The sequence below is a fragment of the Boleophthalmus pectinirostris genome, unplaced genomic scaffold (genome assembly GCF_026225935.1).
Source record: "Boleophthalmus pectinirostris isolate CB_2022bp ecotype Guang Dong unplaced genomic scaffold, ASM2622593v1 HiC_scaffold_3, whole genome shotgun sequence".
Taxonomy (NCBI): domain Eukaryota; kingdom Metazoa; phylum Chordata; class Actinopteri; order Gobiiformes; family Gobiidae; genus Boleophthalmus; species Boleophthalmus pectinirostris.
The window spans coordinates 25209331-25225637 of NW_026571299.1; the positions used below are offsets into that span (position 1 = coordinate 25209331).

The following is a 16307-nucleotide window of genomic DNA, read 5'->3' on the forward strand; positions in this document are numbered from 1 at the left end:
AAAAAACAGCTCTTGTGTCGCTGATGCGGTTCAACTTCTGTCAGATTAAAAGACACGACTCAGTGGAATACAGGTTAGTGTGACCATATTTGTGTTTCTCAACACCAGGACACCGTATGGGGGGTGGGAGGTGGAGCCTCGTCATCGACATTGCGCGACTCTCACCTGGCAAAGCTTTTTCCCACTGGACACTAACACATATGTGCTGCTTTATACACTGTGTACATGGCCTGACACTTGTCCCAATCGGAACGGAAAGTGTGGAATTTCTTGTACAAGTCATCGTTAAATACGTATTTGTGTTTCGGCATGTTGCAGACTGACCGACTGTTTGTGTCTGCTCGCTCCTTCTGAGTGCAGAGAGCTACATACGGACCCCCGTTTGGTCACCCTACGCACAGCAACCTACATTTGGTTTGTCGATTAAAATGAATGTAATCAATAAAATTCTTAATGATCAATTATCGATTAATCGACTAATCATGCCCATCCCTAGTCAACAGTAAACAGTAGAAAAACTGGAAAAAGTGTGGTGTTCTAAAACCTTTGACCGGTAGTGTATAATATATGAAGTCATACATTCATTCATTCAGTTCTTAAGCGCTTTTCACAATTCTCATGACCATAAAGGTAATGACTACTAGCATTCTAATGTGTACTTCCTGATTCCTGATCCTGACAGCATGCAGCGGAGGTATTTCGACCTTAATAGCTGCTTATGCAATATATCTGTCCTGGGGCAAGACACATTGTACTGAAATACACAGGGGAAAATTGGCTCCAGGCCCTTTAACCAGCACAACAGGATGCATTTAGAGAAAGTTGTACCCATAGGAGGAGCTGCGTCATCACCACATCCCCGTGTTGGCAGGCTGCGTGGAGGGCGGAGGCGGGCAGACGCAGAGCCAGCAGCGCCCGTGACGACAGCGCCATGCTCAAGGGGGCGCTCATGTCCTCTTTGCTGCAGTGGGCCAGCAGCAGCAGCAGCTTGGGCAGGTTGTGCTCCATCACGGCCAGTAGGAGGCGCCCCGCCAGAGTGATGTCGGGGCCCTCTCCCGGGGTGGGCGGAGGCAGGGGGGGCCACAAACAGCTTCTGCTCGTATTTGGCGCGAATCCACGACTCCCTCTCCTCCCTGAGTCAGCAGAAACACAAAGGGAGAAAGGGCGAAAGAGGAGAGGGGACAAAAGCGTTAGATAAGAAAAGGTTCGTACAAAGTAATGCATTATACTTGAATTATAATAGATTTTTTTGCATCTTGGCCATTAATCCCAATTTGTTTTATTTTCTATAAATTTGTCTGGTTTCTAAACGGGAAAAAATAGCAGTGCTTAAGTATATTTGGACCAGAGGGTATGTCACAAATCAGGAAGACGTTTGGAAACATGCAATGACAACTTCCAGTGTAGTTCCCGACACTTGGCTCGCTGACCGACTGTGATCAAACCCATTGAAGTAAATGTGATCAGCGGTAAAATAAAGACTGCATACTAGAAAACATGATGATGTCACATCCGGGGTGGCAGCGATTTTGGTAGGCAAAAAGCGTCCGTATCAAGAAGTCAACATCAACATTGTCAACAGTTATCGCTGTACAACATCAACAATCGTCATACAACAGTTCAACATCAACATCGTCAACAGTTATCGCTGTACAACATCAACATCGTCAACACTTATTGGCGTACAACATCAACAATCGTCACACAACAGTACAACATCAAGATTGTCAAATGTTATTGCCGAGTTTTAATTTTTCAAAGTAACATTTTTGATCCTCAACCTTCAGTGACTTAGAGTAAGATGATGAAGCCAAGATAAGACGAGTTATCTCATGACAGACATACGCAAAGCAACTGTCAACAAAAAGCCAGATGTAAACAAAAATGATTTCTTGTATATGCATGTGCTGTTTGGAATCATCTTGAATTTGGCATCTCTTCTAACAGCATGTAACCAGTGCACTCGGTAATGATAACTGAGGTATGGTTGTAAATGTTGATTAGACTTAGACTTAGACAAACTTTATTGATCCACAATGGAAATTATTTGGACCCAGAAGCTCACACATCACAATAAATATAATAACAAAGAGTAAAAAATATAAATGGTAAAATATTTCTAAATAAGTAGCAAAAAAGATAGCAAGAGACGGGTCAAATAAGACATAATTATATAAATGTAAATGTACAAGTAAAAATAAAATAGAAATAGATTAGCCAAACATAACAGAATGCCACAATGACATGTAGATCAGAGCTTTTCAATTATTTTCTGTCACGCCCCCCCAGGAAGAAGAAAACACTTCATGCCCCCCCACTCCACAGAACCGCTACCAAATGTGGACAAATCACATCCTCGCCTTCAGTTGCCTACGTACAAAAGGAAACGTTTTAGTCGAGTCTCCAAAGCGACTCAGGGGACGCACGCAGCCTGTGTCCGTGCCTATTCCGCGCTGCACTCACTTGCGTCATGAGGTCCACTCCTGTGTCCTCCTTGTCCGTGTTGATGTTTGTGTTGTTTGTGTTGTTTGTTTATGTTTTGGTACTAACAGTGCTCGCTGGGTTATTGAAGTAGCATTCACAAAAGCGGGAGGATTGTTGGCAATATTCAACACTTTTTCGCTGAAAAAACTCAAGCGGCTTATCAGAGTGATTGGGCTGTAATGTCTTTAAGAGACACCTTAATTTATTTGGCTTCATGCTGTCCACTGCCAACATTTTTATGCACAGTAGACACAGCGGTCTTTCCTCGTCACAGTGAAGCCGAGTGCTACAAATACAGTTTGTTCTCTGCACTTCATATCACCTTCTGTATGCTGTGTGTGTGCGTTTGCTTGCTGCAGAAAATAACACACTAGAGCACTAATACTGCCTGCACACACTTAGCGTCAGTCACTGCCAGAGGTGGGACCAAGTCGTCGTTTTACAAGTCTCAAGTAAGTCTCAAGTCTTTGACCTCAAGTCTGAGTCAAGTCCCAAGTCAAATACAGGCAAGACCAAGTTGAGTCTCAAGTCACTAGTTCATAAGTCCAAGTCAAGTCCAGGTCATCTGCTTTGAGCTTCAAGTCATTTCAAGTCTTTAAACCAAAGATTTTTGCAATTTATATGAATTTTAAGCTAAATTGTAGTTATGAAGTCATAGTATATTTATATATGAGCATTTATATACAGTGTTGGGAGTAACGCGTTATAAAAGTAACGAATTACAGTAATGCATTACTTTTTGCTGTAACGCAGTAATGTAAGGCATTACAGGGGAAAAAATAGTAATATTTTACTCGGTACAAATGTGAGTAACGCGCGTTACAATGTTTTTTTAACCTGGATTGAAGTGGTGGGTTTTTCTTCATACAAATTCGCTAAAATCACCTCGATATCAGCAGCGGTGAAACGCCGGAGATGCGCCCTCATAGACCTTCAGGTAACCGCGGGCGAAAGGACTGACAAAGAACTCCACGCTGTTTAGACCTGGTTTAAACCTGGGTCAGTTTTGGTTTAGACCTGGTTTAGACCTGGGTCAGTTCTGGTTTAGACCTGGTTTACACTCGTCCCTCCCTCTATCGCAGTTCACTTTTCGCTGTCTCGCAGATTTTTATTTTTATTTTTTGTGCAATTTTGCATGCCCTGTTTTTTTTTTTTTTTTTTACATTGTATGAATGCGTATTGCGTTCCTCCCGCTGCGTCCTGACTGGCCTAGGGACTCCTGTCTCCTGTACAGAACAGTACAGAATGTGTTCAGCTGCCAAATTTAAATACATGTTCAGTCTCTAGCAGTGTGATTCTGAAGTGCTGTACGGTTGCAAGTTTTCTCCCCCACGAAAACCCACAACGTCGACGAAACGTTCTGCACCGACAAAGGCTCCTGCGCTCGCACCCAAAAGGCAGAGGAAGATGCAAACCACCACACAAAAAGTTGGGCTTCTGAACACGCTGAAGGAAGGTAGAAGTTACGCGCTGTAACAGACTCTTGCACCGGCTCGGGTACCTGCAAATAGTTGCTGAAATCAGGGCCGCGAGCCCGAGCAGCAGAGTCCATAAAGAGCGATCGGGTGACAGCCGCTCTTACCTCCGCGAGGTGCGGAGCAGAGCCGCTCCTTTCTCCTGCGGTCTCCTTCGAGCCCTTCCCTGACAGTGAGTCCTGTTTTAGTCCTAGTTCACTTCTAGTTTAGTCCTAGTTCACTTCTGGTTTAGTCCTGGTTCAGCTCTGGTTTAGTCCTGGTTTAGACCTGGTTTAGTCCTGGTTCAGTCCATATAGAGCGCAAAAGTTATTTTGGTGAGAGTAACTTAAAGTAATGCAATAGTAATGTAATGCCTTACATTTTAAATGCAGTAATATTGTAATGTAACGAATTACTGTGAAATGACAGTAATAGGTAATAAATAACGCATTACAGTTTCAAAGTAACTTGCCCAACAGTGTTTATATATGAGTATTTTTCCTTTTTAAATGTCTTGACAAGATCTTAGAGTGAATCATTAAAGTCAGAATAGAAAGAATTCAGATTTTAAAGTCTTCTCAAGTCACAAGTCCAAGTCAAGTCTCAAGTTATTGACCTTCAAGTCCAAGTCGAGTCCCAAGGGTTAGTCCATTTTATTTAGTCAAGTCTCAAGACCTAAAAATAGTGACTCAAGTCTGACTCGAGTCCAATGATGACTTGGAAATCCCGACCTCTGGTCACTGCCAACTACTGTAGTGGATGTGCAATTACACTTTAGTAAGGCAAAAAAAGCATGTTCCCCGAGGTCACACGCGCCCCCTGGGAAAACTGGGCCATTTTCTCATTTCTCCTTGATTTCTCCAAACTTACTACTGTGAACTGATCCCACTGGAAGTTGCCATTGCATGTTTCCAAACATCTTCCTGGTCTATGACGTAAGTGTGAACAGAGCTGATTATTTTCGTAGTTGACTCAAACTATTTTATTGCACTGACTCCGAATATAAATATTACAACCTATAGTACCTGGCAGCGTCGGGGTGGGGTTGTGGAGCCCCTGGGTGCGTGACTTCCAGTTCCTTACTAAACCAGAACTAAACCAGAACTAAACCAGAACTAAACCAGAAGTGACACCTATATTCTTGACTCATATTCTTAACATTCGGGGGTGGGGTTGGGGAGCCCGTGGGTGCAGACCTGACCTCTGTACACCTGACGCATATTCTAAACATGATCCTTTACCTGGTAGCGTCGGGCGTGGGTTTGCGGTGCCCGTGGGTGCGCGCCTCCCAGATGCTGTTGACCAGGTGGTTGCCGATGGCGCTCAGGACCAGGGTTAGCTCCCGTGGCAGGTCGTCCAGGTCCAGGGACCGCACCCTAGACACGTGGGTCCCCAGGTTCCTGTGGATCCCAGAGCACTCGATGCACAGCAGGGCCCCCAGGTTCAGACTGGCCCACGTCGGGTCTGACAGGAGATAGAAGAGAAGAGAGGAGAAGAGAGGAGAGAAAGAGGAGAGGAGACAGAGCACTTATAAACAGTGGATCTCATTCATGAATCTTTTTTTAAATTTTTTTCACAACTTCCATAAAATGCTGAGAGAAGTCTGCCTCAAATTCACCAAGCATTCTTACAGAGCCGAATTGCTTAGTTGCACCAAATTCACCAACACCCCGCTCCAAACACTTCCACGCTCATTTACATTTTATTTACATAGAAAAGTAATATGTATTTTGTTCGAAATGCCCTCTGAACTTCAAATCTGGACAATATGGGTTTGGCATTATGACGCATGAAAAGGTGAAGGAGAGAATGATGAGGAGGTCAGGTGGAACATGTCTACAGACGACGGCTGTTTTAAAGCTTCAGCAGTGATTTCAGATGTGCAAACTCACTTGAACACATTCAGGGAGGGAAGATTTAAATCATAAATTATGAAATAAGCGGGTGCCTTGGTCTGTAAAATAGTTAGAAACACAGGCTGGGGTGGGGGTGCATAAAAGTGCTCTGGTCATGGGGGGTCAGGGGGGTGATGGGGAGTCAGGGGGGTGTTGAGTCCACCGCGATGATCAGGCACAGGGCTGTGACAGAGGCCCATATGGAGGCACTGGGGCTGGGACAGAGTGAAGCTCACTGCAGCCCCACAATTAGACCCAACGGACACATAAAACTCCTCATAAATGTTATTGGATCACGTAGTAATATGTTTTTAGTAAATAATTTAAGAAAATATATCAGTTACAATTATGGAGGAGTTATCATTTTTAGTTGCATTATCAGAGTAATAATATTCTAAAACAGTAGAATTTTTGTTCTTATGAGTGCTCTTGACTGTTCGATTTGTCAAATGAAGAAAAAGAGGCAGAGTGCTTCACTGGGTCTTAAAAGAGTAAAAAATAGCAGTACAGGTGCTCTACAAGGGTTAAAACAGTAGTCTAGAAACAGAAAGTTGCCCTTACTGGAAAATGTAAAAATGGGCAAGGTACAAACCTGAGGCACTCCCACTGAATATATTAAAAGTCCTTTATTGCATGAAGGGACGCCAACGCGTTTCAACCAGTAAGATGGTCCTCACCCTGACGAAGACCATTTTGACTTTTAATATATTCAGCTGGAGTGCCTCGGGTTTGTACCTTGCCCATTTTTACATTTTCCAGTAAGGATTTGTTCTTCCAGAAGAACATTTTCAGTTAAGAGAAAGTTTTGTGAAAGCCAAAAATGTTCATAAGAAAACCTTAGGTACAAATTTGTTCGCAAGAACGTTTCATGAATGAGGCCCAGTGTGTGTGCAACATTCCTGAATATTTGTCCCACCTTGAGGAAATTCCAGTGTTGCAGCGCTGGGTAATAGAAAAGATGTAATCAAAAATAATGATAAATAGGTCTATCTATTAAAAATAGACTTCAGTCTAACCATTTCATTAGACTGTTACTCCACAGAGTAAGTGGTTTGTTTTTCAGTGCAGTGTAGTTTTGTGTGGATGTTTTTGTATGTATTCTGTATGGAAGTGTGGATGTGAAGCCATATGAATTCACTGCAAAGCAATTTCCCCACAGGGACAAATAAGGTCTTCTGTCTTCTATCTTCCATCTTCTATCTATAATAAAAGCCACAACACTGTGCAAGTGAAGTATAGTAAAAATAAATATGGAACCAAAGGCTTTGGTTCCATCATTTTGTCTTACATAAAAACATCCTGTCTGTGATTGTAAAAACCTGTTACAGCCCATTGCAAATGCAGCCATGTTAAAAGCTCTGTAAAAGCATCAAATAATGAAGATCCCATTTACGTTACATCACACAGACTAAATTAACATTGGGAGGCTAGAGTTAGCGTAGCTTTAGCCTCCTACACCGTCCTCCACAAACAACAGAGACTTATCACTAAACGGGGTATTTTTGTTTTTAGTGTGGGCCAAATCCAAAATGTAAATGCACTCGCCCACAATTATTCAAACCACAAAACCTTTTCAAATTTTGCATCAGAACCTACATGTAGTCTTACTCTGATTGCAACAGTGTTAAGAAAGAAAGAAAGTGAACAGTGTGCAGCCTGTCCTATTGTTTACAGACCACAACGCAACAGTATTACTGCATCCTTCCACATACACTAGATACACTGGATACACTAGACACACTATACAGTACACTGCAGATTTCTGTAAGACAACCTCAGTGTTTTGCTTTTAAGAATGAACAAATTAGCCAGGTGGTGCCACCTAGTGGCTCTGCTCAATTTCATTTCTTTCCAGTGACTAGGACAGGAAACAGAATACACTAGATGGTTTGCAAAAACCCCAGAAGTTGTAAGCCGTGCACTGGCCAATCAGCTGTGAGCTGTGAAACCATGACTGGGTCCATTTTGTGGAACAACACAACAGTAAACAAAGCGTCGAGATGAATGTAGACGAAGACAGACATTCTGTGTTCGCAATGATTCCCAAGATCGAGGATTTAAAGCCGGAACAAAGAGAATGTTTGGTGAATTTTATCAAGGGCAAAGATGTTATTGTCCTTCTTCCTACAGGATTTGGTGCATTACATACGTCACAACCAAATAGCATTGACTGGTCAAATAAAAAAGTACCCGACTACCGTCGAGTGAACAAATTCTAATGCTGCGAGATCAGACAGTCAATGTCCTTGCATATTAAAAGCTTACTTGTACAGATGCCTTAAAGGAGACCTATTCTGCAAAGTCACTTTACAGTTTCGTGCATTATGCATCCACTCCATTGGAAGATAGGTGGTAAGATAGGCTGCCAATCTGCATTGACAAAGAAGTTTGACAATAATCTCATTCTCCTGTATTCAAAACATCATTGCTCAGATCTAGCCCTATTTTCACCACCTCCTGTACATGCTCACTGCTCTGTCTACAATTTTATACATTCATTGTGAACACAATTTGAGCAGAGAACAAGGGCAGAGATGCTTTATGGGATTAAAAACTGTAGGGGAAGTCGGGGTTTTACCTATGATGCAACAAAACTGTCAAAATGGGAACTGAGCATTTTTGAGTAGTCAGTGAAGATGACTTTGGATGAATGGATTAATGAAACAAGTGTGAATGAAGCACAATAAAACTCCAGGCATATTTTAAAAGATGATTTTAATCTCCAAGAAGTTAATTCAGCATAATATGTTTTGTTTGAGTGAAGTAGAGTTTAATCTGCTCAAAGATGGACTGCAGTTGAAAGCTAAACAGCAGAAGTGTGTGTTGACTCACTGGGAGCGTCACAGTCCACACAGAAGTTGTTTCCTTTGGCGTTTCGAATGGCCTGAAGAACCACAGCATCGCTCTGACTGTTCCTGCGATCCTGAAAAACAAGTACAAAGATATATTTGAAACTCAAAAGTTACTGAATAGCAGATTTTATTTTCCATTTTGTTCTCCTTGGCAATATTATTTTATTCATCACAGGATGGTAACAAGGTGCAAATCACATGTTATAAATGCCTATCCATGTGAATGGGGAAAAATGAGGACAGTTTTCGTAGTAGTTGATCATTTAAAACACAGTATTATATCTTTTGAAGGATGAAAAGTTCTCAAAATGTCACCAAACGTACGCTATGATCACAAGAGAAACTAAAGAGTCATTATTAGCAGATATAAGGTGCATTCACTTCTGGTTTGAGCCCATTTTAGTCCAGATGTAGTCTTAGTTTGGTCCTGGTTTAGGCCTGATCTAGTCTTGGTTTAGTCCTGGTTTAGTCTTGGCCCAGTCCTGGTTTAGTCTTGGTTTGAGTCTATTTTAGTACTGATGTAGTCCTGATTTAGTCCTGTTCTATTCCTGGTTTACTCATGGTTTTATCCTGGTCTAGTCCTGGCTTAGTCCTGGCCTAATCCTGGTTTACTCATAGTTTAGTCTTGCTCTGGTTCTGGTTTACTCATGGTTTAATCCTGGTCAAGTCCTGGTTTACTCGTGGTTTGCTTATGGTTTAGTCCTGTTCTTGTCCTGATTTATTTCTGGTTTAGGTCTGGTCTAGTCCTGACCTTGTCCTGGTCTAGTCCTGGTTTAGTCCAAGTCTGCACCTGGTTCACTCATGGTTTAGTCCTGGTATGTAGTCCTGGTTTAATCTTGGTCTAGTCTTGGCCCAGTCCTGGTTTAGTCTTGGTTTGAATCCATATTAGTACTGATTTAGTCCTGATTTAGTCCTGCTCTAGTCCTGGTTTAATCCTGGTCTAGTCCTGGTCCAGTCCTGGTCTAGTCCTGGTCTAGTCCTGGTTTAGTCCTGGTTTAGTCATGGTTTAGTCCTGGTTTAGTCCTGGCATATAGTCCTAGTTTAGGCCTTGTCTAGTCCTGGTTTAGTCATGGTTTGAGCCCATTTTAGTCCTGATGTAGTCCTGATTTAGTCCTAGTCTAGTCCTGGTTTACTCATAGTTTGGTCCTGCTCTGGTTCTGGTTTAATCCTAGTCTAGTCCTGGCCTAGTCCTAGTTTAGTGTTGATTTGAGCCAATTCTAATACTGATGTAGTCCTGATTTAGCCCTGGTCTAGTCCTGGTCTAGCTGTGGTTTAGTCCTGGTCTAGTCCTGGTCTAGTCCTTGTCTAGTCCTGGTTTAGTCCTGGTTTAGTCCTGGTTTAATCCTCGTTTAGTCATGGTCTAGTCCTGGTCTAATTCTGGCCTAGTCCTGGTCTGGTCCTGGTTTAGTCCTGGTTTAGTCCTGGTTTAGTCCTGGTTTAGCCCTGGTTTAGTCCTGGTGTAGCCCTGGTCTAGTCCTGGTCTAGTCCTGCTTTAGTCCTGGTTCATCCTCAGTTTTGAAGTATTATGTTTGCAAGTGTAAACACAGCCTTAAGTTCACTCCAGTGTAAATCTTAACTGCCTCGTTAATAACAGAGAAACGAGGCTTGTGGGACGGACTGAATACTGTGTAGTACAATATGAAGATGTATGTATGTTCAGTGAGGCCATAACTACAAACTAAAAGCCTGAGAGCTCCTGGTCTTTTCTTCTATTGAATTTTAATGCACTAAAAAGATCTAATCAAGGGTTGGGCCTCTGCAGAGATGAGTATTCTAGTCCGTACACAACTCTGAACATGAAAGAAAATGAGCTCCCTTTTCCAAAAGTGAAAGTGAAAGTGCTGTGTTCAGACGGTGGCATCGGGGACGTCGGGTTTACGCGCACGGTCTATGGGGAATACGCGTTTGATTGTCTCTACACTTGAACATTCTGCGAACTTCAGCTCACGTCACGTCAAGGGGTCCGACTAGAGGCAGCGTGAGCTCCGTGTCACAGGAGATTCAAACAGACTTCTATTTAGAAAGAGCTTGATTAAGACTTAAGAGGATATTTGTAATGCTTAAATGTGGGTTGTTATTTGCATAATAGATGACAGCAAGCCCAGGCTGCATTCACACTTGCAGAACATCAAACTTGTTGCGCGAGCAGACGTCCATTCTACATTCTGTTTGAATCCAGAAGAGACTGGACCAACCACAGAGTCTTTCAAATGCAGAAGATGTTTCTTCAAAATTCAGAATAAAATATACGACTTCATTTACCTCAGATGAATCAGAGTTTAGAGTGTCTTGAAGTGTAAAGTATAATTTCATTTTTTTCTCATTAGCTGCAGTGTTTGTTTTGACCTGACCTTGACAGATGTCTCTCTGATTGGTTCAGTCAGGGGTCACCAATTTTTTTTTAAACTGAGAGCTACTTCATGAGAACTGGGTCATACAAAGGGCTACCAGTCTGATACTCTCTTCTGAAATAACAAATTTGCTCAGTTTGCCCTTTACACATTATTCAAGTGCTGTACAACATTAAAACAGAATAAAAAACAATAAACATCATACAAACAAAGCAACAAAGCACATTACACCATTAAACTAAAAGTGTCACAGAGCCACTAAGTGTTAAAAGCCATTCTAAATAAGTACGTTTTAAGTTTGGCTTTGAACAGAGGCAGGTCATGGATGGACCGTAACTCAATCGGCAAAGAGTTCCAGAGTTTTGGACCGGCCACTGCAAAAGAACGATCACCCCACTGTTTGCACTGGGACCGGGGGACCTCCAGCAGATGTTGCCCAGCAGATCGTAGAGCTCTGCTGGGTTGGTGAGGGGTCAAAATCTCACACAAGTAGGAAGGTGCAAGACCACTGAGTGCATTAAAAACAAACATCAAAATTTTAAAATGAATTCTGAACTGAACAGGGAGCCAGTGCAAGGAGTACAGGACAGGGGTGATGTGGTCATGTTTCCGACTGTTTGTGAGCAGGCGAGCTGCAGCATTTTGCACGAGCTGCAAACAGTGAAGACCAGCTTGATTAATCCCCACATAGAGCGCATTACAGTAGCCTATGTGGGAACTAACAAAGGCATGGATCGATTATTAATAATAATTAATGATAATAATCCATGTGAAGACACGTTCATGATTTCTCACAATAATTATCAACAAGGTGGGAACCAGAGATCAATATTCAGCACTTTCACTTTATTCATCTCAGTAATTGTCAAAATTTGAAGTACAGTGTTTGCAATTATCATCATTGCTTCTATGAGTACCGTATTTTCCCGGCTATTAGACGTGCTCTTAAGCCTCCAACCCTATCAAAAAACGACTGCGCACCCCACAATCCTAAGCACCCTATACACGAATCCACTCAGGTGTCCCAGCACAACTTCAGTAAAATACAAAGCCGCACCACCCGCAGAACACGCAAACACACACGGAGCAGACAGCAACCACACAGAGAAAAACACCCACAGCCACACTCATCACTCCACGCCGACGAGGAACGGAATGAAGGAACGAACCTGTTATGGCTCCAGGCCTTAATTTGTAATTTATTTTGTGTGCTTTAAATTATTTTGGTGGAACTTTTCGATTCTTGCTGCGGGAGCCCCGACTCGTGATTGGTGGGGCATGTCGACGCCCACCTCACCTGCAGCCTCCTCCCCTTATTTAAGAAGATTACCTGCACCTGTTCAGGGCTGTTGGCCTTGGTGGCCAGTCTGCCATTTTGTTTGTGTTTGTGCTCGTGTGTGTAGTTTAGTTCTGTTTTGTGCCTTCTTTTATTTCGTCACTCGATTCTGTTTGTGGGCTTATGTGGTTTAATTTGGGGAACTTGTGTTTTAGTTTACTGTGTGTCCCTTTGTTAACTACTTGTTTTGTGTAAGCCTGCGTGACCCATTTTGTGGCACAAAACTCAGTTTATTTTGTTGTTATGTTTCTTAGTTTAGGTTATTTTCTGTATATTTTAGTCTTTTGTTAATTTACCTTTTACCTTCCTGTTAATTAAACATTATTTAATTTATTCCATTTTACATCTTGTTTTTATTTTTGTTACTTTCCTGTCCCTAGCAGAGCTGGGTCGTAACAGAACCGAAAAAGCGAGTGCAATGTGCCACTTCCAGACACAACTGAACAACTGAGTCACTGTGAACACGCCAACAATCCAGCGGTCCCAGACAGCACCCTCCCTACACGCCACAACTGAACAAAGCCCAGAGTCACCATGAACGCACCAAACAAAGTCCCACTGGCCCATCCATCTGTGTTTCGTTTAAAGTCCAGTGCGGTTTATTTGTGGAAAAAAGTTTGAAAATAGACCATTCTATGACAGTGCGCCTTATAATCCAGAGCGCCTAATAGTGCAAAAAATACAGTATGTTTACAGGCACAGTATCCTGATTTCGTAACATAATCTTACAAATGCGCAAGTGCAAAAATTATATATTTAATAAACCAGGAAAAATACAAACAACCATGAGCTCCTTTAGCGTTGGAAGCTCAGGAGGTTCCTCAACAGTGAACATTGCACAGATCCACATTTCCAAACACTGTACAAGTTCTACACTGCAGTACATTCTTAATTAAAATCTTCTGCATAAATAAACTCAACTTTACAACATATAAACCATAACCACTATAGAGCCACAGCCTGTTTGACATTATGTTTTTAATGCAGCTTTGTCACATTTGTTTATGTTTTACAGAAACAAAACTTAAAACCGCATGGCTCATTTGAATAAACTCCACTGACTGCTCATCTAAATGGCTTATCTAAACTTGTATAATGAACATATTTTTAAGATACTGTCATTTTTAAATCTATATAAATGCAAGAGTGATTAACCTGATAAGGATCTGACGGCCCGCCGGCGGGCCGTCGCCCTTAATTTACAACGCTACAGCATTTGCATATGAATCTCCGTCGTCCACACTAACAATATACACATCAAATTAAAGCTACGAGTCTCGTCTTTTGAATATCCAAATCATTTTCCACAGTAACCACAACAGCACTGACAAGACAGCCGTTTTACAGAAAAGCACGTGCAAAGGATTTGGACTGTTCTTACCTTTTGAGGGCTCTCATTCTGTCAAACATCCACATATCCCCAGAAAGTTGGTCTCATTTGGTCCGTACAGGTCCAGAGAATATAATCCAGTGAAGAAAATATGTCCACAAAATGAATTAGTTCCTCTATGCCGGAAAGTATTCCAAAGTATTCCAAACGTGAAAAGTGATCCGTCACTTTTTTTTTGCATTTCTTCTGGCGATTTCAGGGCTAAGATATTTACTGAGCACGATAACGCTACTGTCTATGCTAAACGAAAGAGTTAGCATTTAATTGGCACTTTGGTCAGCCAATAGAGTGCAAGTTTTCGGTTACTAAAGCCCCACATCGCCAATCAGTGGTACAGAACTCAGAAAGTTTACTCCCCACTTCCCCTCGTGCACAATCACCCAAACTTGATTACAGGCGCGGAGTGATATTTTCCCTTACAGTCAACGAGCCAATGAACACAATGACATATCACAAGCCATGGTTTTCTGTATACCTGCGCCGCTTGGATGATGCGTACCGCAGGCACAAACACAAACAGACTGTGTGCGTAAAGCGTGCGTCTTTTACGCAGCCAATGGTTACGCGTTACGCACTAGTGACGCTTTACCTAATAGCCAATGGGCAGTCAAAAAAAGAGTTTATATATACAGTTTGAGGTGTTTACTGTACACAGTACATCAGTACAGTATAGTACAGTATAGTACAGTATAGTACAGTACATACTCCAGTACATACTCCGTGCGTGTTGGTGCTCTGCCTTTGTTTCAAAGTTATGGCTAAACGAACAGAGAAGACGCGGTTTTCAGCCTTGGAAGCTGCGGAAATATGTACGAGAAGGCTGAGTGACACCTCGGACCAGGAGCTGTCGGAACCGGAGAGCGATGTGTCCGCGGTGGACTCAGTGGAAGAAGAAATGTTTTTTGAGGGATTGGATGCCATTTTGGATCGGTAAGTGTATTTATTTTCCCGCTATAAATATAAATGTAAAATATTGTAAAATGTAATAAAATATCAGATACCTAAACAGCATTTATGTACACCGTGCACACTGGGGAGGCGCACTTTTAGTTAGTTTTTTGGATCAGACTTCTAATCTCTAATTACTGTAGATAAGGGCATGTAGGCCCAGAGTAAAACAAGTATACACATAATAAATGGTGAAACAATAAGTTGCAGCATCTTATAATATGGCATACATAGTGGCAAATAAACACTATTCTTTCTTTTACAGGCAAAATGACTCTGACCCTGATTGGGAACCAGACACGAAGTTTTGGCTGAGGTGCATGTGGAAATTGATGACCCTGAGTAAGTTACTTTATTTGATCAATAAATGCAATGTATTTTGAGTGCATTTGTTACAGTATGAGACTATTTTAGGTGTATACAATGTTGGAATGAAGTTAGTTGCAAGGTGTAAATATGGTGTGAATGTTTGTGGGGGAGGGAGGCAAGTGTAGTAGTGGTTGAATATTATACAGTAGTAGAATAATAGTGTCTGTAGAGCAATCTGTATAGTAGCATTTACTGTTTACAAATCATTTATAGTATTATAATATGTTTTTGTTGTTTTCATTTTAGACTGACTTCAGTGCCTGCAGCCGAACCAGAGCCGGGCCCTTCCTCAAAGATTCCCCGGGTTGAGAAAACAGCAAAAAGAGGCAGAGGACGGAGGAGGGGCAGAGGCAGAGGCAGAGGTGCAAGACCATCTTCACCTTCCACAGGACGTTGGAACAATACAGAAGTGGCGGATTTCACACCTACCCCCCTTCCCTTTTGTCCTACACGTACTCCTGGACCTCAACTCATTAGCACATCTGACTACACATGTCTGGAACTGTTCCAGCTGTTTTTTACTGGTACTGTGTTATCGACACTTATCAGAAACACAAATATGCATGGCCAATCAGCATACAGAGCATGGACGGACATTGCGCTTCAAGACATTTTCTCTTTTTTTGGCACTTGTTATATACATGGGATTCGCAAAAGTACCTTCACTTACTGATTACTGGAGAAGAGGAAAGTTGTACAGCCTACCATTCCCTAAATCAGTTATGACCGGAAAGAAATTCTTTTCTATTATCCGTGCTCTCCACTTGAGTAGTCCAGAAGAAGATGCCAAAAATGAAGGAAAAAGAGGCACTGAAGAGTTTGACCGCTTGGGCAAGATCAAACCACTGTATACTGAGATAAGAGATGCATGCCGCCAGAATTACCAACCTGGTCAGCATATCGCCATTGATGAAAGGATGGTGGCATCAAGGCAAGAGTGAGCTTCAAACAATACTTAAAAAAGCAAACCTGTAAGGTGGGGCTACAAGTTATTTGTTTGGCAGACTCAAAATCAGGTTACACATGGGACTTCTTTGTTTATGAGGGCAAAAGCTCTCAGGCCAGCAAGAACGGGCTGAGCTATGACTCTGTTATGACCCTTTTGGACACATCTCTACTGGGCACAGGCTATAAACTCTATGTAGACAATTTTACACTAGCCCTATTCTATTCCGTGACCTTCTGAAAAAAAAAGTGTCAGCCTGTGGCACAATAAGAACTAATAGAC

General features: G+C 42.0%; 1 protein-coding gene across 1 annotated transcript in view; it reads right to left on the reverse strand.

Annotated features, from left to right (window-relative positions):
- LOC110171275 (arf-GAP with GTPase, ANK repeat and PH domain-containing protein 1-like) overlaps positions 1-16307 on the reverse strand; it is a 97095-nt gene that overhangs the window by 11609 nt on the left and 69179 nt on the right. The window contains 4 exon segments of the mRNA XM_055160320.1: positions 829-1077; positions 1079-1133; positions 5180-5402; positions 8666-8756. Of these exon segments, the coding sequence (XP_055016295.1) occupies positions 829-1077; positions 1079-1133; positions 5180-5402; positions 8666-8756 (618 nt within the window).